We start from the raw sequence: 20512 nt of genomic DNA on the forward strand, positions 1-20512 counted from the left end.
CCGCCTTTCACTGGGGGATCAAATTGTAGGTATTAAAGGAACACCATATTGTCACACGGCTGGGATTTTCAACCAGGCCAGTTCGCTCTGGCGAGAGTCAGCTTATAGTAACGAGTGGTTTGATCTATTGAAAGATCAACGATATTGGCCTCGATTCGTCCCAATGCTAGCCGCGGAACGAGTTACATTTGGATGACCATTGTTCAGTGAAAAGGGAAGGGCGGGAAAAGGAAAGGAGAGAAATCTCGCTTGGTGAAGGGGATGATGACCGTTCCCAAGGTCAGTGTTGGGCCGAGAGAAGATTGATTGATTGAATCTATCTGAGCGAGGCGCAAGCTAGAAAAAGGCCACGGAGGCTGCGGTGCACGTGACTAGGCTAGTCCCAATGTGGACTGCCAACAGTCAGCACTCCTATCCCCTCCAGCGCGATCGGGCTGACATACTGATTAACAATAAGCGCTGCCTGGCTGACAAGGATCGGGAAAGACAATCCACGGCTTCTTCGGATGCTAAACAGCAGTGTTGGCAGTCCACATTGGGACTAGCCTAGTCACGTGCACTGCAGCCTTCGTGGCCTTTTTCTAGCTTGCGCCTCGCTCAGATAGATTCAATCAATCAATCTTCTCTCGGCCCAACAAGCAGGATCTCCAGTGTGTAGCAATAGAAAGAAGATATTCGCGTATGCCATCTCCTGTGAACCTTGGGATTTTGTACATTATGCTCAACACGGTCAAGGGTATGTTGGCTGTCACGTGGAACGCTAGGCCTAGTTGGGACTAGCCCACTAGAGCACTCGTTTATAACGACGACTACTTCAGTCAACCTTTGCCATTGCGGTATTCCCTTGCTCCTTTCCTTCCCCCTCTCGTCCCCGATATGACATTGGCGAAGATCATGCCGATGAAAGATGCCAGCCGAAGGGAGCGTCGTCCAATACGACTGGCCTGCCAGCAGGACAGCGAGGACTATCAGGTTGATTGAGGGTGAGCATCTCTCAAAGAGGTCCTAATCACTCGACCATGTCAAAATCATTCATCTTCGGACATCAACATCATCGAGGGTCTTCCTCTCTTGTTCTTAAACAGCATTATCCAACATAATCGAACTGACCCGCATCATCAACGACGATCTGCCCTCAAGACCAAGAGGAAAAATTGGATCAACAAGTCTGGCTTGCAGTCCACCTCACCTCGCATCTCACAATAGATCTCTTCGTGCTTCGTCATCATGTCTCGCGTTCGCCGAATACACGAAGGTATCGGGAATGTCTCGGGAGAGCGACAACCCACAGCGACTCGCGTACCACAGCGACATCACTAAACATCAATCAGGCCTAGTTGTGCGAGCGTTGTCCGCATGATGGAAAGGTACCTGAAAACCCTCCATTTTCCCTAGGGATTTGAAGTATCTTTCCATCCACCTGGCCTCCCTCATATAGTTGGCGCTTTTTGATGTTCTTTCCACGACGTCGTTGAACCCCTTTGATGGAGTCCTTTGCATTTGCCTTTCCACGCCTTTTTGCACTCGATTTTAGTGGTGTGGCATGTCAGACCCTCTCTGTCGCCTGTGTAGCCCGTCTGTCGCCTCCGTCGTCTGTCGCCTCCGTAGTCTTCCTGCCGCCTCGTGACCTCGCTGCCGACCCCCTTCAGGGCTGTCCTGACGTCCTGTGAGTTTCCTGTTAGTCTTGAATGAATCCATGCTCTTTTGCCTAGTTGTATCTCGCAGTGTGAGTGCGCATTCTCTTGACTCTACCTCCTGCCAGGTACCTTTCCATCGTTCGGACAATGCTCGCACAACTAGGCCCGATTGGTGTTTAGCATTGTCGCTGTGGTACGCGAGTCGCTGTGGGTTGTCGCTCTCCCGAGACATTCCCAAGTTATCGATTGGCCAAGCATTTTTCATAGCGAATATTGAAGTTCTCAATAAGCCGGCCGAGGTTATCCGGTAACAAAGGCTTGGTCAGGTACGCAAGTAATAAGGAGAGGGGAAAAAAAAAAAAAAAGGAGTATGAAGATCCTGAAGAATCGATAGTCTGATCGCAAGCTACGAGGACCAGTGTTCTCAGTTATTCAAGTCAGCCAAGCGACTAGATTATTCGACTAACTTATTCTTAGTCTAGTCTAGCAAGTTAACTAGCTTATCGATAAGTTATTCGGCTGCTGGCCGAGAGGCAATGTGATCCACGGATTGGGTCCGATGGCGGTGGTCCACAGACTGGATCCGATCCATGGACCATCTCGATATCGAGAATATCGACTTCCATCGAGTAGGGCACCCCCCTCCCCGAGGGGCCATGTGGTCCACGGATTGGATCCGATGGGGGTGGCCTTCGTCCTCACGTGACAGTGCCAAGCCACAACCACGTAAATCCCAAATTAAAAAAATGGAATTGAAGTTTATATTTTATTCCACCAAATTTACCTCCAAAATGACACCAAATCGTGGTTAACCTATCAAGGACGATAACCGAATGCTCGGCTTTTGGTCGAACCGATAGAATTGAGGAGCATTTCTTTTTTTGAGCTGCTAGTCTCTCGGTTAACTTATTCGAATAACCTAGTTAACAGGACCAGTGTCAGGGGAAGGACAAAAGCCCGCGCAATGCGTTCTCTGTGCACATACCAGACTAACAGTGCAGTCCGTTGTAGGACTTCGGGAACGTGCGGTTCCGCTCTCCTTTGGATAAAGTGAACGAAGAGCCTCTGTGGCATAAAGCATCTAGCCTCTTGGTGCCACGGGTCCAGATGCTTCGGTTGAAAGCGGGTGCCAGAGATAGTTCCGAAGTTTAACTGGTCTGTAAGTAGAAGTGCTCTAGATGGTGGAGAGGCCGGAAATAACACTAAGGTGGACAAATAGAAGATATAAAAAGCAGCAAGGTATTTTGGACCTGCATATGGTTAGATTACCTGATATGTACGGATGCCGGTCTCCACACCTGGGAGCGGGATGAAGAAGGGGGTATACGCATGCACAGCCACAACGGCATGTAGGATTACCTGTCGATCAGGCCACATTTGAGCAGGCTTATCGACTTCTCCACTAGGTTGAAAAGTAGATTACAATGGAACGTATGCATCGGATGAGAGAATCAACGCCACAGCCAATAATAATGGATTCTTCTTCAGGTCGAGGCTGTGGGCAGTGTGGGATGGAAAATTGCCACCTCCTCAGGATGGCTGACAATGTTGAGAATGCAAACATAGGGTACTCCTCCGGTAAGTGAATCCTCGTAAGTTTGGCAGACTAGGGGTACATCTCTATAACACCAAATCTAGTGTTTTACCAGAGAAGATTTTTCTTTGCCAACACTAGCAACGTCAACAGTCTCGCTGAAGGATGATAGCGTCCCCAAGGTCCTGGCGCATGCTGTCCTTCTTTGCGGCATCTATCGTCCTGTCCATTGCCACTCTCATCTCGGCCAGCCACTTCTTGTCTTCTTCCAGCTTTCGGGGGTGCTAACTAGCGTCAAAGGGCAAAAGAGATGCTGACATACTTCGAGGTTAGTCCTCACTCCTGGGTTTCAATGGCTTGCAGTCTCAGGGACAGCTGCAGCAACTTGGCTTGACAGGAGAGACTCAACGGAAGAGAAGTGGATCCAGGGATCTTCCGAAATATTGTCGGCTAGATTTGCTTGGTGAAGCTTTTCTCGCAGAGCTTTTGTAATCGTCGTGTTGAGTTTGTACAATTCTGGTAGACCTTGGACGGTTTGAACCTTGCGCGCGAGACGGGCCTTCACGTTTGCGATGTGTTGTTGAATCTTAGCGAGAGGTGGAAGAGTATAGGGTTCTAAGCGAGCAGACAAGGCTGAGGACTGACGACTGTAATTCCAGGGATTGTTGGGGTTGGATCTGAAGATTGAGTCGCTCTTGAACGTGCATGAGCTTCCAGATCCGTCAATTGAGCCATGGTAGTGTCTTCAAGAGGGTGATTGGTCTCGTCGAGAATTTGTTTCGCCCGGCGCTTGCCTCACCAGCTGGATTGGTATTATCATTCGAATTCCCTGTCATAGTACTTGAAGATTGACCAGAAGATCTCGTAGGCAACTGGGTGTCGTATTTAGTTCACATGACTAGATCACTCAGGATCTCATAGGTAGCTTGGGTCTTGACGAGTTCGTCGCGTGAGCTCCCTTTGCCTAGGTGGGTGCGTAACTCCAGTTGCTTTAGGCAGCGGGAACGTTGCCTCTCGAGGAAGACCGAGCATGGAATAAGGATCTGACATCTTTGATGGATTGGACAACAGTTAACGGGCGTCAAGTCAGAGGGATTGAGGCTATTGAATCGACGATAGAAGCAGTAGGGTTGCCGTGTTTCAATTGACACCTGGACAAGGGAGAGATTCACTACTGCGACGAATCCGGGGGAGAAACAGCTCGTTCAATGTGCGCAACGAAGACAGTCATTTCTCGAGACTGTGAGAAGAGCACAAAGGAGAGGATTATTGCCGCATTGTGGGCATGGCGCCGTGAACTGCTAGCACAGTAATAGACATGTCAGGATACGACACACCGTCCCCAAATCCATCCACGTGGGCTCATGTGATTGTGGCGTCTCGCTCCACGGCTTAGCATTTGGACAAGTCAAGGCTGATTTCTATTCTAGATAACCGCATTCATCAACTCTAACCTTCTGGAAACAATCTTGTCAACCTTGTCTCAGACCCTGCCCGACCTCCTCGTCACATTCTCCCATCTTACGATAGCCCGTACCTGATTGGCTTGGCTTTTTTTGGCAAACCATTCCATCTTCAATTTGATGGCGTCATCGATGCTTTAGAATGCTGCAGCCAAGTCCAACCAGTCTCGGTTGCTCGTGGCGGATGCCGCTGAATTTTATCCTCCTCCAGCCGCCCCATTGCATCAGGCCTTCCGACCAACCGTTTCGATGAAGATCCCAAAGAAAAATAAAAAAATTCCAGCGCTTGAGGGTGACGTGGCCCTGACTATATCCTGTGCGAGCTATTCTTGACTCACAATCTGGGCATTTGCATTGGTTTACTTGACCATGCTAGGTCCTAGCCCCATGCATGTTCCAAGTCTATATCAAAGTGAACAAAGATCGTCAGCTGAGATCTATCTTCGGACTGTGCTTCGTGCTTTGTGCCTCGCTTCACCTTGCGATGTTGCTGTTATTATCGCGGGCACTGCCACGGCCGCCACTCTTTGATCCTTCGATATACCCTTCCCCCCACCTTGTCAATCCTTCCACTCGGCTCTGGAACATTTAGCCGTTGGTTCCGGATCCTGTTTGAAATCTTCTGATTGGTGCAGGCCTTTCCCCTTGCCATACCAGGCGAAACGGGTCCTGCAAGGCCCAAAACCACTAGTTCCGCCTCGTCCCAACCTCACCCCATTACCAGGCCATCTTCTAACCTGCCCATCTTTGCCTTTTGGTGTTCAATCACCAGCTTGCACTGCTTGTTCACAGCGCAAATGATTTCATTCTGCATCGCTCCTGGTCAGAGATAGCGCATCTCTTTGCAAATCGCGTCTTGGCTCAACACGCGGACAATTTATCCGCGCAGACACCAAAAAATATAGTAAATTGGTCTTCAATGAAATTAGTCGATACATCGGTATTGGTGGCGACTCCTGGAAACGGGGTCATCGGGTATCATCCTGCCAAAGAAAAGAAATAGTCCGACAATGTGGGTATCTCGAAAGGTCATGTATCTCGTGAAGAATATGGTCGGACTCCGCTCCGGGACCCGTATATCATCCCGTCATTCAATCGTCCTGTGCTGTACTGAAAAGAGAAAAATTGTTGCTGTAGATGTTGATCGAGAAAACAAAAACTGTCATCCACAAAAGATCTCTGCCTCCTTGTCGCTCAACTTGCAAAATCGCCAAAATTGGTGTCAACAATCCAGGGTCTCGATCCTGACACGGCTTCGCGCCATTAGGGGTATCAAGTAATATAATATGCCAAAACCTGTCTCTGAAAGATCGCCTCCATGCAGTCGTCGTGTTCGTAATGGAATTCAAAAACCCAAGGAAAATTCGGGGGGTATCTCATGCAATTTTCTGGGGTGCCACTTGGTGCACACCGTTCAGTAATCCAGCCACATCTCCAAAGGATCCGATATCAAGGTGTCGGTAGGGGCGATTTCCCCGTCGACCATCACTTCCGTGACAGCGGGCGCGACAAATTCGTGTTTGACCGGTTGATCGGACTGAAGTGGTGCAAACTCGACAATCATGTCTTGCCCTTCTGGCAGTTCTCGAACCACATCTTCATCCACAATGATATGGAGTCCTTGGGAGTTGATGTGCGTCACTTGGGTTACTCGGTGCGGGTCAATCTGGAATTTATGTGATATGCCGTTGATCAGATCTTTAACGGTTCGCTGCATCAAGTATATGGCGCGGTAGTACTCCTTAATCGCGTCCTTTTGACGAACATAAAAGCATGCCACTGTAAACAGGTTAGCTTGGTTTTTCTTGTCACATCCGGGAGAATTACGTACCCGGTCGAATTGGTCTTTCGGCTGGAGGCTGATAGCTGCCATCCACATCAACCGCCAAGAGGTCAGATTTGATGACCGATGCAGCCTCCGTCTTGGGGATCTTAACTGGTCGAGACAATGATCCAGACACGTCTCCCACTGGCTCATTGTTGTATTCGCTTTCACCTTCTTCCTGTATGGCTGAGTGTTGTATTTCCGAATATTTTCTCTTTGGTGTCGTTTGTGATGCCGAACTGGAGCTTGGAGAGAGCGCGTTGGAGGTCGGGGAGTCGGAAGCACTCTGTCTTGACTCCCACGTAGTTGCTCGTCCTACCTCCTTCATATCGGCGCTGCTACCAGGTAGTTTAACCGGGTGCAGGTCCGGATCGTCCTCCGGGTCGCCACGCAAGAAAAGGATACTGACAGGTCGCGTCGAGGAAAACATATCTTGCATGCTCACCAGCTTCATTTGAAGGTCCTCCTCTGCCGAAAACCTGGTCCCCTCTGTTTCGGAGTCGACGGACCAAGTCCGTTTGTGCTTCATTCCTTTTCCAGGTCGGGCGGCTGACGCTTTGGCGATTGATCCACTTCTCCTCCTCTTTCCCGAACTTCCTAAACCGGTCTCGGCTTGAGCAATTTGTTGTTTGAGCTTGTCGATCGTTTTCTTGACATGTGCAACATCGTTGGATAGCTTTCGCTCCGCACCATGATCCCGAAAGAGTTTGACTTTGGAGAAACAGACCTCGGGTTCGTTGCTGGCGGACGTCTGCGTGGTCACTAATTCCGTTTTCGCGCATAATCGAACCGGGATCCCTTTGACGCCCTTGGAGTGACTGAAGTCGGTGGAGAGAAAGTTGAACCGCACCGAAATCGAACAATCCGGCCCTCCGTTCACTGGGTTGGGAAACCAGGTGACGGCGAATCCGTCAAAGGAGGCCTTCTCCAGCTGGGTTTGGGACTTCCGTAAGTCATCATCGCCTCCTTGATTGGGGTCGACATATTCCACAGCCAGGAGTCTGCCTCCTCGTTGATGGGCCTCGTTTGAACCACGCCCTTCTTTCCACAGCTGCCAGCACGCTCCAGGTTTAGCTCGCTGTTGCTCGTCTTCGAAGGAAACGCGAACGTAAGTGCGGTATTTCAGAGGGGTGTTCTGCGGGATGGAAAGCGTCGTATCCCATATGGACATCGTGTAAGCCTGACCCTTGTTGAGATACGTGATTGGTATTTCATCCGCGTGCCGAACCATCGCGGTGGGAGCATTCAGAGTCGTGTGGAATCGAAATCTGCTGATTGTGTGTCAGTGAATGCCGATTGTAGATGTGACGATACTGACTTCTCCTCCATTGGTAGACCGTTGACGCCCATGCTCCCCGACAGAGACTGTTGAATAGGCCGAGTCATGGTGGATTGCTCCACGCCTGGTTCCGCCTGTGTCGGGGTCGTTTTGTGGGGAGTCTCGTCCATCGCCACATACCCGGAGTCCTGATGCTGCAGGAACTGTTGAGGCGCAAATGTCGGCGGGGGCTGCGTCGGCACATGGACTTGAGGTTGCTGATCGTGAAAAGGATCCTGAAAGAGATGGGGCTGGTGAAGAAGATGCGGATTAAAATGTTGCAGGTTTATTAACGGGTCCTGGGCATGCAAGTCGTGGACCGAATGCGGTAGTGACAACGGCGTATTCATTCCCATTCCGGGAGTGTGAAGGTCGCCAGCTTGAGGATGATAGAGTGTCCCAATGCTTCCAGGCGTGGGTGTATAATAGCCCGGAGGTTGATTTGCGAAAGCGGAGAAGGCGAATGAGTTGGGATCCATCAGTGAAGGTGTAAATCGCCAGGCGTCAGAAAAAGGTTTCGGGGTGGCCTCCGGATCTTTGACATCTGGTTGACCCTCAAAGGCTCTGGTGAAATAGTCAGCGTTGTGAGGATGGCCTTCGGAAGAGAGGAGTGTAGGAGACATTGTTGCCGGTCGACGACATTCGAGGCCACCTGAGAGAGCGGAGAGATGGACTGAAGTAAAACGATGGCTTGCATACCGTTGAGTGGTAGATGGTTCATCCATGATGGTCTCGCTAAGAGTGGACAATCGACGCACAGACCCTCCTTGCTCTTGGACAGCTGAGGGAGAAGAACTAGGGCCGACCTCGGGAAAGGACTCCTTGAAGGCCGTGTACAACTCCTCATCGGGTTTCTGTGTATTGCGCCTATGGGCAAACATGATGGTCAGTATGCAGGCATCGCCCGCGGAAGTGAAACAAATATCGATCAAGGTGCAAAGACGAACCGATTGCGAAACATTTGCGGCGGAGGCGGCGTCTCAGGCTGCAGGTTCCGGGAAAGAATGGGGTCAAATCAACCACATGTGGCCGTTGTCTGCTCGGACAAAAGTGATGGTAGTCAGCCGTCGCGCATTTGTGAATGGTTGCGATGGCCAAAAGACGACCTGCTTCAAGGGGGCCAATGTGGATGAAGTTCTCGAGGTGCTGCGCCTTCCTACGTACGCGTGTCGAGGAAAAGTAGTATTGCTGTTCAATAGTCGTGGTCGGGCTATGGTTCCAGATACCCGAGTTGGTGGCACGGCGATAAGGTGGAATGATCGCACGTTTTTGAAGTCGGAGCGAGAAGCAAGAGAAACAGGAAAAATTTAAAAACATTTAAAAAAAAAAAAATTATCAGACACGAGGGATCGACGTTGGTTTGAAGAGAAGAGTGAGGAATGAGGTATGAGGTTGCTAGGTAGGGCGCGTTCTGGATGCAAAATAGAGTTGAAGTGGTGGTCTGTCATAGTGCGACCGGATAGTGATGGGCGCATCAGCCATTTGGCAGTTCTGTATGATGATTTAGCCCGTGATTGGGGGGACATGGATCAAGGATGCTCGAGGAGAAGTGGATGCTGAATCGAGAAGAGGATGAGATGAGTTTGTGGCTCGAGAGGCAGGTCGCGATCCGGGAGTTGAGGGCCTACCACAAGTACCGCCGCAACAGCTACGGGAGAAAAGTCGAACTGCTGAGCACTGGGCAGGCACTTGGACAAGGCCCCAGTTTTAGCCTGGAGCCTAATTGTCCAAGCCGTAAGGAAAGCAGCTCCGGTGAAACTGACCGGGGGAGAGTGCCTAAAGCACCCAAGGACCCCCTCCACCGTAAGTTGAGCGACTGCGCCACGCCTAACCACCGCGACGGCAGAGACGGATATTCTTGCCAAGTGCCGCTTCGTGCCTCAGGCTGCACTTCCTTTCCCGCCTACGGCTTGCACACTCCCACTCGAGGACTCTGGACCGATTTGATTCGATTGATTGCAAGACTTCAAGTGGCAACCCCTTCCGTCCTCAGTTTGTCAGGCGATGTGGCTGTTGCGTGGGCTGAACCATCTATCGACCTCATTTTACTGGAAGATGCAGCAAATTCTGAAGCAAGCCAGGATGGTGCCCTCGATGCGTGTTCGACCAGGCTGATCCCTGCCGAGCCGTGGGAAATGAGGCAATGTGCCTGAAAGGGACCACGCTGGGACGTGACTGTTTCTCTGCAGGTGGTTGATCGACCAGATCGACCGCGCACCGCCACGCATCTGGGAGGGTTGGAAGGTTCGTAGCTTGACAAAATGAGAGGCTCGCTGCATCATCCTGATGTGGCTTCTCAGTGGCTAGAGGCATCGCAAACCTTCTACCGGTGGCAATTCCTGGCAATTGTACTGTGGCAAATTACTTCAAAAAAACTAGGGTTTTGCTGGTAACAATTGCCGGCTCAGCTGTGGCTTGACTCCCCCTCGATCAAGCCTACGCTTTCTGGCATCCATCTGGCACCCACTTTCTCAGCCACAAGTTTGTCACCCATTCTTCCTGATATCAGATTCTCTCATTTCCCCATCTCTCCCAGGACCGAATTGCGTGTTGACGGATGAAACAGTTGGCAACCCATCTGCCAGCGGCCAACGAGAGCAACTTGTCCGATTTAGAGACCGGGTTCCGATCGACGCCATTCTGTAGAAAAAGATTCGTCCTCACCCAACAGCTCGTCGCTCCGCGCGGACTCTCGCTCCAATTAGTATCTACAATACCAGTACATCCGGGTGGCGGACGACATATATCTTTGACCTTTTTACTGATCGTCCACACGTGTTGTCGAGCATTATGGTCCCCCCGGTCGGCGTCGATCAATCATCCCTCTTACGTTCCGTACAACCGCCTTCACCAATGGTCACCAGCTGCCTTTTCACACCAACTGACTCACGGAGTAGCATCGTCCACTGTGAACTCTCCGAGTGATCCTCCCTGTACACGTACGCAGCGAGAAACACCGCTCTCGGCCTTTGGTCCCCGGACTGCCTGCATTTGACCGCTCCTCCGGTGCTCACCGTATTGACCATTGGCCTTCTAATCGCCTCGTCCAACCAAAGTCCTGAACTCTGACCACTCGGCTAACTACTGGCAGTCATCGATGACTTCACCTACTTCGCAAAGCAACTTCCCAGGCTATTCTCCCGTCCCTTTCCAAGACAATCCCAAGTCATCGCCCGGCAAGTCGACCAATGACAACTCGTTGCTGTTCCTCCAACCACACCGCACAAACTCATCATAGTGCTGCGTGGTGCAACTCCCGAAATTACATCACGGCCTTTTCATTCAAACCAACCGTTGTGGTTGCAGCCTTTGCAATATGAAACAAAACGGGGGGTGCACGAAAAGAGGGCGAATATTCTGGTCAACTGACCCCCTTCATTTTTATTCGTATCTTTCGTCATTTGTCTCTGGGCGGAGACTCCACCAATCATGACGGACTGGCATCTTTAATGAGCAGCATCGAACCCTCCCGTATACGCCCCGATGAGTCCCACACTTTGATTCACTGATGCCCCATATTTCTTGTGAACATCCAAAATCTGTCCAGTCCTAGGGCTGAGGTTGTAAGCGATCGTCTCAATCGACAGGTCGTGAAATCATCTCTTCGGACCATTGTCCATAATCGAGAAATTTGATCTCTCGTGACTGACCATATCGGTCGGACAAGAAAGATGATGAATACCCGGCAATCTCGATTCGAGACATTTGGAACACGGATGGAACAAATTTGAGCGGAGCAAGCGGCGCCTTGGGGGCCGTGGGCATGGGTGGGAAGCATGCCAGTGGGCTCCCGTAGACAAAGATGGGGCTGTGGCAGAATTGGCATTCATGCCGATGACACGGATGGTATTCTTCAGGAATTTACCCTCTCTATGCTACTGGATAGATTATAATCCTCGTAACGACAACGGAGATTCTCCTCTGAACTGGAAATTGCACCCTGCGACTGGAAACATGCCCCAATGCCTCTAAAGACTAGGGGTGGCTCGCTCTAGTAAATGAAGCTTTGAACCACAAATTTGGTCGGCCTCGCCAGCGATAACCCTCGTGCTTATCCTTGGATCACACTCTTCTCATGGCGGTCATTCTTTCTTCGGAGAAGCACCTCGTCAGTGTACATCAAAGTGTGTTCCCTTACGGCACAAAGCTTTGAAAAGAAACGCAATCAACCCGCTGCACTACTCCACTGTCCACAATGTGTGCGCCACATATCTCGAAGATCTTTTCCATCCCTGGAAGATCAAACAGCAAGTGACTCCAATACGGTGGCTTGAACATCAGTTGAAGTCACGGCCTGAAGTCACATCGTCAACGAAAGAAAACAACTTTTTACCGTGTCGTCCCGCCTTTAGGGAGAAGTTCAGACCGTCGGCTTGGTCAGACAACGCCGCTAATTTTGGGAAGCTCACTTCATTGCAAGAAATGTAGACTCTCAGTCGACTGTCTGGGCCTCTTGGAATAATCTTTCACATTTTTCCGTGCTTAAATGATGGAATTGGATATCCGAGCCCCCCTCCTCATGGCTCTTGTTTCATTCATTGCAACCATGGACGACAGACACGTCGGTAAGCCATACAGATATCTCTCTCTTCCTAATGTTGATAATTGAACCACCTTCCACTCTAGCCACGCATGATATCTCGTCGGAACCAACAATGGTATATTCTTCAGAATGAAACTACGATGCGGCTACCACTGGAGCTCCGAGTACTCTGAGCCGCTGAGCAAGCCCATCCATCGCAAGAGAACCAGTCATCGAGGATTCAATACTTCGAGCTACGTTGCATCTCGGTTGTCGTTGCATGTGATTTGGCTTGTTGTCTCTGGAGTTGATTGATCAACTAACTCAAAGAGCCAATCGAACAAGGTATTTCGGTCCTCTCTTTTATATTGATCGAGGTTTGGGAGAGGAAACACCACCAAGATGGGATGCAAAACAGGTCCATGCAGAACATAACAAATTCAACATTCGCCGTCTTGGGATATTGCATGGCATAATGACAATAAGTTGAGGTCTCCGGGAAGTCGAGAAATGCTTTGGGGTGCTCAAAGATAGCCAGACATCAGACAGATCGGATTGAACAGCTGGAGTAGTTTTCGTCTGATGGTCTTCAAGGTGGAAGCCATTCCGTGCTAGAGGAGTTGAGTTGATGTCCAAGACCAGCTCTTCGCAGGACTCGTTGGCCTTGTCAACTTTTATATATCAAGATTGGTGGTTTCTGGGTTATACATCTGCATCCTTCAACACGGCAGGCGGACAAGGAAATCCCGGAAAAGAACATTGGGAAAAGAAAGCCATACCTGGATCAAAATATGAATTCGGATCACTACTACCTCTCCCTTCCCTCGGGCCAGGATTCCGAACTCGTTCATTTAATTAGGTTTTCCCACTGACCCCGTGCCGGAAGGCTGGACAACCCACCCTATATTCCTGTCTTGCGTATGCTCCCTGTGTCCCAAAAATATACACATTTGCGTGCCTGCTTCCATGTTGACCTGATTCTGTTAAGATATCTTCACTTGCCTAATCGTTGACAGGCCCATGTCATACATTCCCCATTAACCGTCGAGTTGTGGCTTCTTCTCACCAGCATTCCTTTTGGCCGTCATCGTATGCGTGATGAGTATTCACCTTCCAGTGGCTTCGGTACAAGAGTTGAACAAAAATTATTCCGTTTGTGATGCTGAACCTGGCCAGTATCAACTGATCCCAACTGAAGTTATTGCCGCCCTTCGTAGAACTGTGGAGTTTTTCTTTTTACCTTATCTTGTATTTTTTTAATTACCTTATTCATGAAAATCGCCCCCCCCCCCCGGTAGGTATGTGGATTTCATCGTCGATGCATTTCGCCTCCAATTATCATTACCGCGCGATGATGATTTGAAAACCGTCTATCCATGCTCCGCAGGAACCCGAGATCCCGGCAAGACTATAACCCCGAGGAGCCATCAAAGTATGTCTGTGGTATCGTTAGAGGAATGAATAATCAATGGAAGTGTGGACAACTCACCCCGACCCTCCAGTGGCATTGCCAAAGACACCCGATCTTCGGCCAGTGCTTGTCAAAATCTCGATACCATCAATCCAGAGACCAGCTCGCACATAAAATCCAAGAATTGTTTCCCCTCGGCGAGTATCTATAACTGGTCAGCGTCGGGACTCACTCAAAACACTATATACAACTTACCGAGGAAAAACTCATCACCGCCAGGTTTGCCTCCTCGTTTGCCGAACAGCTGACTCTGGCCATCTTCGTAGCAAAATTCGATTCCATCAAGGGCATATCCGTGATACACCTTGACGGAAGTCAAGAGTTTTGTCTGAAGGTGGGTACTCTCCAATATCAATTCTTCTGGTTTGGATCCCTCCAATTGTGAATAACCCAATTTCTTGCTCTTGAAGCCAAGTCGGGACTCGAAAGTCTTACCCAACCCCACCACATTGTTGTAGGCATTCATGGTCAAGCCTTCGTCACGCTTTGGTGCCGGTCTGACGTGGGGGAGATTGACGATATTTTTCTTTGATAACAGATCGTCCACATCCTCAATCTTTTGACTTCTTGAGCTGCCACAGAAGATGTTGAGGCTTAGTTTAGCCTTTTTCTTGTCCTCAGGGAGACGCCCTCGAAGGTCACTCTCCACCAATGTGACTTGTCGGGGAAGACTATTGTGACGTTGGTCGGTGTTGATAAATTCGATCCATTGTCGGCACAAGTCATCACCTTCCGTCCCCAGTTCAACAAACGAAATTCCAGTTGGTGCCGAACATATAATCCGTCCGTTGCCCACTGGAAAATATTGGATGCTATCATCTTGGGACGGGAAAGGTTCGTCACTTGGAAGCCTGAAGCACGGATGATGCCGGAAACGGAGGACATCTAACCGATGCCAATCGCATTCGTCGTCCTGACGACAAACTTTGAGTCCTTGAGATTTCGTCCTGGTCGAATACGGCTCCCGGACTAGGAATGTTCGATTGAGCCGGACGTAGTCTCTGAGCATGACTCCGCTTTCCTGGTGAGGACAACCAAAAAGATGGCCGACTTCATGAAGATGTGCACCGATTCCGATATTAGCAGCTTCCCAGCTGCTTCCAGATTCATTGCAATCGTTTGCAACGTACTTGGTGTCCGTTTGCGTGCAGTCCATAAAAGCCGGTACCACCTCTTCGATACAAGACGGGTAACTCTGAAGGGCATGAGAGCCAAAAATTGCAAGGCCCAGGTCATCTCCAGTACCACCGAGAGCGGCATGTCCCGTAATGGTTCCGACTTCTGGATCCCAGTGGGCATCGAGCAGGAGACAGGCCACATACTGCTTCTGGCCAGGTTTGATGTTGAAATGTTTCTTGACAGCGTCGGCCGCCATGGAATAGAGTTCGCCCTTCTTCGCTGCTGGACGGTGCTGTTGTGCATACTGCAGATCCCGTAATTCTGCGGTAGTCTTGTCCGACCGTACGACGTGGACTCTGGTCTCATTCTTCATCTGCCCTGTTTCCCAATCACGGATCGAAAGAGAGCCAGTCTGCCATTCTTCATCAAATCTGAAGCATCTTCTCCCAAATTTGTGCCTATACATCTGCTCGGCTGTGAATGCTTGCCATAGGTGAGCCGCCATTCGAAATTTTCGGATTGCCATGTCAAGATCGTTGCCCTCGTTGTGTATTCTCTGGGGAACTGCATCATATGTGCACGGCGAATCCTTGCCGGCAAGGATGACCAACTGCAAAGGCGGAGCATTGCTCAAAGGAAGGTAGTTCAGCATGATGTAGGATGTATGCAGTGTCGGGGCCAATCCGTTGCTGACAGAGCTCAGTTTCGGTGACGTGAAATCGAAGCGCACTTTGTTCCATCCAGGGGAAAGATACACGAGAGCTTTGAAGTAGGAGTCGGATACAGGCCAATTGGTGGGCGGAAAAGCTTGTCCGTCTTTGTCGTGATGAACCGTCAAGTTGCCATCCATCGGTTTCTGATTCGGATCACCAATTTCTCCATTTACCAACAACACTTTGTGATATACCTAGGCACTGAACGTGAGCCAGCTTTTCACAATACTTTTGTCTAGTGTTTACGCACCACTGAGTTGTCCAAGATCGAGGTGAGCTTTGGCGCAAACGCGGAAGTGGGTGGAGGAACTCGCGTTGTGCCATTCGAGCCGGACGGAGACAGAGTCTGGATCTTTTGTCAATTTCCGCAACAGTAAAAAGTATTCTTGTGTCCTCATCGCTTACGATCATGCTGTTCCGGTTTGAATTTGGCATCATAATGTTCGGCCGCTGAGGCACTGGCGGAGGGGTATCGCCATTGGATTTTACGGTTGCCAGCACATTGGAGGCGGAGCCGTTGGCATGATATGTCGACGGCGGTGTTGTGTTTCCTAGAGCAGAATTGAGGGTAGAAGAAGATTTGGCAGTTGGTACTGTGCCATTGGATTCAGTCGAGGAACCAGACGTTCGGAAGCTGGCCTTTGATCGCCTGCGCAGGTCTTTGAAGAAAGGCATGGCGGATGAAGGATTGAGATCCTAAAGTTTATGATCTGGTCATTCAGGATGAGATGCTGCGGGGACCGAGCTTGACGATGCGACGAAGATGTCGCGAGTGGATGGGGATGTAACGACCGAAAGCACATGCATGTGCAATGGAGCCTTTTTCCGTAGGGCAGTTTGCGGATAAGGGTCGTCACCACAGGATATTAGAAAATGATTCCCTGCGGAGGGTAAACGAGTGACAGTGAGGTGAAACGGAAAAGAATAAGGGGGATTGAGGAGCGCAGGTTTTGCCAAAGGTTGTCGATGATAACAAAAAGGTTGCTATGGTGGATGATGCTGAACTGTGCCGGCAACTAGGTTGGGTTAGTGTTTGCTACAGCACAGAGTCAGATGCCCGGCCAGTGGTGAGAGGCAAAGTTGACGCTTCAGACTTCAAGTCCGTAGTACTCCGTCACTACTGGGATAAAAAGGCAGCCTTCCAGCTATTCTCCTGACGGCAGACTGCGCTGAGGACTCTGCCTCTACTGCTTTGGCCAGACACACGCCGCTGCAAGCAGGTACGATTCGTCAGTGCTCGGAAACATTCCCCCCGGGGGGAAGGGGTTGGTGAAGCTGGATTTGCAAGCGGCCGGCAAGCACGCAATCAATCAGCTTGTGGGTTAAGTTTGCAATGATAACAAAAGGTGGAGAAGGTAAATAGGCATGTTGAGCAGCACCACTAGTTAAAGCACATGCCGGGGACGTCCTGGGTGTTGAGACTCCCCAGCAGTTTTGCAGTCTGGTGCCCGGAGAAATCGCAACCTCCGGCCATGCATTTCATGACACATGTTGGAAGGGAGTGACTCCGTCAGTGGCGTTGCGGTTGGCGCTCACTGGATCCCCCCATCATCTGCCATCATCCCAGCATCTCAGATTCAAGCCCCACTAGGCCCTGTTGGTCACTGATTATCGGTGTGTTTCTCATTTTCTCCCGTCCGTAACCCAAAAAAAAGAGCAATCCACAATGCTGATACAGGACAGAGAAAACTTAGAATTCGGCAAATATCCACCGAGATGGCTTGACCTTCGACCTTCAACCCTCTCCTTCTGCTGCAAAGGTAAATGTACAATCGATGATGCAAGATGATGGAAATGGGAGAACAGGAACAAAACTTTTAGGGAGCGTTATCAATGTGCAATTTCTCAAAAGTACCACGCGACTCAGTTGCAAGGGGGCCACCGACCGTATCCTGGGCCCATGATAATTTTTGAATATCGTTGGAATTCATAGGCAAAACTGGTCTTCTCTATAAGAGAGGATAGGTATCATCATGTCTTATGTTCCATCAATGCACTCCTCGCCATGTTTTCACTCTCTCCAGCACCAAGAATTGCAGACGACAGATGGATAGTTTCTGAGTATCCCTATCTGTCCAAAGCATCTTTCGCTAAGCCCGTCACCACTGTATCTTCACGTTTGTGATAGGCAATTCAACTTAGAGTTGCAGGCCAGGGCATGGAGAACGATGTCGAAGAAAGGGAGGTAGGAATATCAATTCTTTTAGCACAGCCAACAGAAGATAATTTTTTTTTAAAAAAAATAAAAATTTTTTCCTTCTCCGTGTTTCTCATTGTGCGAAAAGACTCAGAAGAGGCATCGTTACCGAAATAGTGCTTCTCGTGCATCAGGATCCCACGACAGGGTTTCTGGCCTGCTATCAAAGGATCTGACAACGGAGGACGGTTAGTAATCGCATAGTGCATTCTGTACCTGGTCTTGCTGCTACGCCTCTTCTGGTAGGTAGTCTTTCCCCAGACCCAGACCATCGAACCCAGCAAAAAGTCATCATGTTGGGTGCCACTGACGACGAGCAAGAAAATAAAGGAGGAAATCATCTTATCGTTTGACAGCTTCGAAATGAGTGACAGCACATCACTATACCTGCCATGGAATTTTGTAAAACGTCGATGTGCAGGGTTTCGGACCAAGAGGAGACGGGCACAAAAAGGAGAGGCGATATCCGAAGAAACAATTGGCAAAATGCGGCCCAGTATCTGGTTCCTCCAGGCGCCAGATTGGGTGACAAGAGTGATCAGAAAACGGGAGACGCATGGCTCAGTCGCGGGTGTTATTGGGTGACAGGGTAACGTGGGTTTGAAATGGATTCAGCTGCAGACACGCCTATGGCTGCAGCAAGTTGAAGAGATGCAGGCCACCAATGCAGCGGCCAATCTCACAACCAGTCAGTAAGTTCCAAAGTAGGTTGAGGGCAGACGACCAATGGCTTTGGACACCAGCTCCAGCCACGGCAAAACGTTAGCCAAAGTAGAAGGCCTTGAGGTGGGAAAGGTAACTCACCCTTCTCCAGTGCCAATACCAATTAATGCCACTGTTCAGCTGGGGCGCGTCGAGCAGAGGAAAAAGTTACCCATATTCTTTTTTGCTACAGAAATTCTTGCTCTGCCGACCACTTTCCCTCTGCTAAACCTTCTCGGTCGTTCTTCTGCCATTCCCTTTGTTCCCCCTCCTCTCTAACGTCCTTTACCATGATTCCACTCTTCTGACCAGGAGAGCCCGTTAGTACCACAAAACCGCGGTTGCCCACCGTTGCCCTGGTCGCCGGCCCCACGAGTCACGACTTTGGATCCGGCAAGTTGACAAGCTCTACTGTTCCTAGCCCGCGCTTTGACATCCCCGGCCAACACCACATATTTCGACTCTTTCAAGTTCCTTCTCCCCAAAACTCCCTCCAGGACCAGTCCCTCATGTTGGTCTCACACGGTATTTGCAACAACATGGCCTCTCAGCAGCATCCCTATGCTGCAGCTCAAGTGGCCGAGAAGGTGATGCGGAGAGTGGAAATTGCAAAGGTAACCCACCCACCAAGTTTCACTCGACTCTTTTTTTTCTTTTTCTTTTTTCCCCCTTGAGTCCTCAAGGATCCTAACGGAAAGTTTTTCACAGGTTGCTCGAAATCTTCAAGACTGTTTAGCCTTTGCAAGCTTCAAAGCTCAGAATGGCTGGCAGGATCGAACCCTTTCCACCATTGAGCCCGAGTTCACAGAAAAGCTGAAGAGAAAGAGACCATTCATAGAGGATGACATTCCCTCCGACGCTTCTTCCGGCACTGACGACGAGTTCATTCCCACTTCCTCCATTGCAAGTAACCGTTTTTCGAAGCCTGCGAGCACAACGTTCAAGGTTCCCGAGCCTCCCTTCGTGGCAAGAAAACGAGTGAGATCTTCATCCACCACTGGCCTCGAGAGACAGTCTAGCAGCTGCACGACCTGGAAGCAAGACCATCGGCTGGCACAATCATCACCGCTACTAGGACGGTCACAATCCTCTCAAAAGAACAGTCTGCTTCATACCGATCCTGCTGGCGTGCCTAATTCCCATGACGATTCTCCTATGTTTGATGTTCATTCTGACGACGAAGACCATGACCTGCCAATGCCTTCCTTTGCCAACGAGCCATCGAGCAGTATCTTATCCTCCTCACCACCGCGGACACCTCCACCAACAAAACATCTGCTCAATGTTAACGCAAAACAAGCAGGAGCTGATCTCCTCCTTTACCTTGCCAACTCACCATCCCGTTCTCCGGCAATTCACGTCCACCGAGCCTCTACTTCCTCCAAAGATCCACCTTCTACCCCTCCTCAACATTCACGCCTCCCATCTTCTGTGATGACCACTCCGGGTACACATTTAGGATTATTCAATGGTGCTCTACAGACTCCAGCTCAAAATTTCAATCTGGCGGATTTCTGCAATGTCACCCCCTCCCCTGCGCAGCCTCAATGGGGAAGTCGAACACCGAACATAGCAAAAACTCCGAGTCGATTTGCCCGAAGAAGTCTGAATTTTGATTCGGTCCAGCCATCAACAGCCAGTCCGACGTTATCACGCAAAACACCGACTAGTCAAGGTCTAGCTCTTCAACTTGGTGATGAACTTATCCCGCGAACATGAATGGCTCTAGGCCCGTCATAAACTCTTCTTTTGCCGTTGAGCCATTGCACCACCTCCCGATCCAAACTACCTCGTTACGAAAAGCCCTAAAACAAGGTCGCACGATAGCAGCGCTACGAACCACTTGACTTGTCACGATTAGCATACAAGAATCTTTTTTTTTTTTTTTTTTTTCCCTCCCTCTCTTTTCCTCGCTATGATGCATGCAATGATGAGAGGGGGAATACACTGTTTGAGCTAACACAGTGGGACCTCGGGATATGCAAATTTGGGTTGATTGCTCTTGCCAAAG

General features: G+C 49.9%; 4 protein-coding genes across 4 annotated transcripts; 2 read left to right on the forward strand and 2 right to left on the reverse strand.

The window, feature by feature from the left end:
- Positions 1-6048: 6048 nt before the first annotated feature.
- Positions 6049-8658, reverse strand: Z518_02270 (uncharacterized protein; the record flags this gene model as incomplete). The annotated part of the gene is made up of 3 exons (XM_013419299.1): positions 6049-6413; positions 6466-7727; positions 7778-8658. 3 exons carry the CDS (start codon positions 8656-8658, stop codon positions 6049-6051), a joined length of 2508 nt encoding a protein of 835 aa, XP_013274753.1.
- A 654-nt stretch (positions 8659-9312) lies between these two features.
- Positions 9313-9930, forward strand: Z518_02271 (uncharacterized protein; the record flags this gene model as incomplete). The annotated part of the gene is made up of 1 exon (XM_013419300.1): positions 9313-9930. One exon carries the CDS (start codon positions 9313-9315, stop codon positions 9928-9930), a length of 618 nt encoding a protein of 205 aa, XP_013274754.1.
- Positions 9931-13640: 3710 nt separating this feature from the next.
- Z518_02272 (uncharacterized protein) lies at positions 13641-16277 on the reverse strand (the record flags this gene model as incomplete). The annotated part of the gene is made up of 6 exons (XM_013419301.1): positions 13641-13737; positions 13789-13921; positions 13966-14191; positions 14273-15796; positions 15853-15948; positions 16008-16277. The coding sequence occupies 6 exons, from the start codon at positions 16275-16277 to the stop codon at positions 13641-13643; spliced, it is 2346 nt and encodes a 781-aa protein (XP_013274755.1).
- A 2733-nt stretch (positions 16278-19010) lies between these two features.
- Z518_02273 (uncharacterized protein) lies at positions 19011-20220 on the forward strand (the record flags this gene model as incomplete). The annotated part of the gene is made up of 2 exons (XM_013419302.1): positions 19011-19115; positions 19210-20220. 2 exons carry the CDS (start codon positions 19011-19013, stop codon positions 20218-20220), a joined length of 1116 nt encoding a protein of 371 aa, XP_013274756.1.
- Between the last annotated feature and the right edge of the window lie 292 nt (positions 20221-20512).

The sequence above is a fragment of the Rhinocladiella mackenziei genome (assembly GCF_000835555.1).
Source record: "Rhinocladiella mackenziei CBS 650.93 unplaced genomic scaffold supercont1.2, whole genome shotgun sequence".
Taxonomy (NCBI): domain Eukaryota; kingdom Fungi; phylum Ascomycota; class Eurotiomycetes; order Chaetothyriales; family Herpotrichiellaceae; genus Rhinocladiella; species Rhinocladiella mackenziei.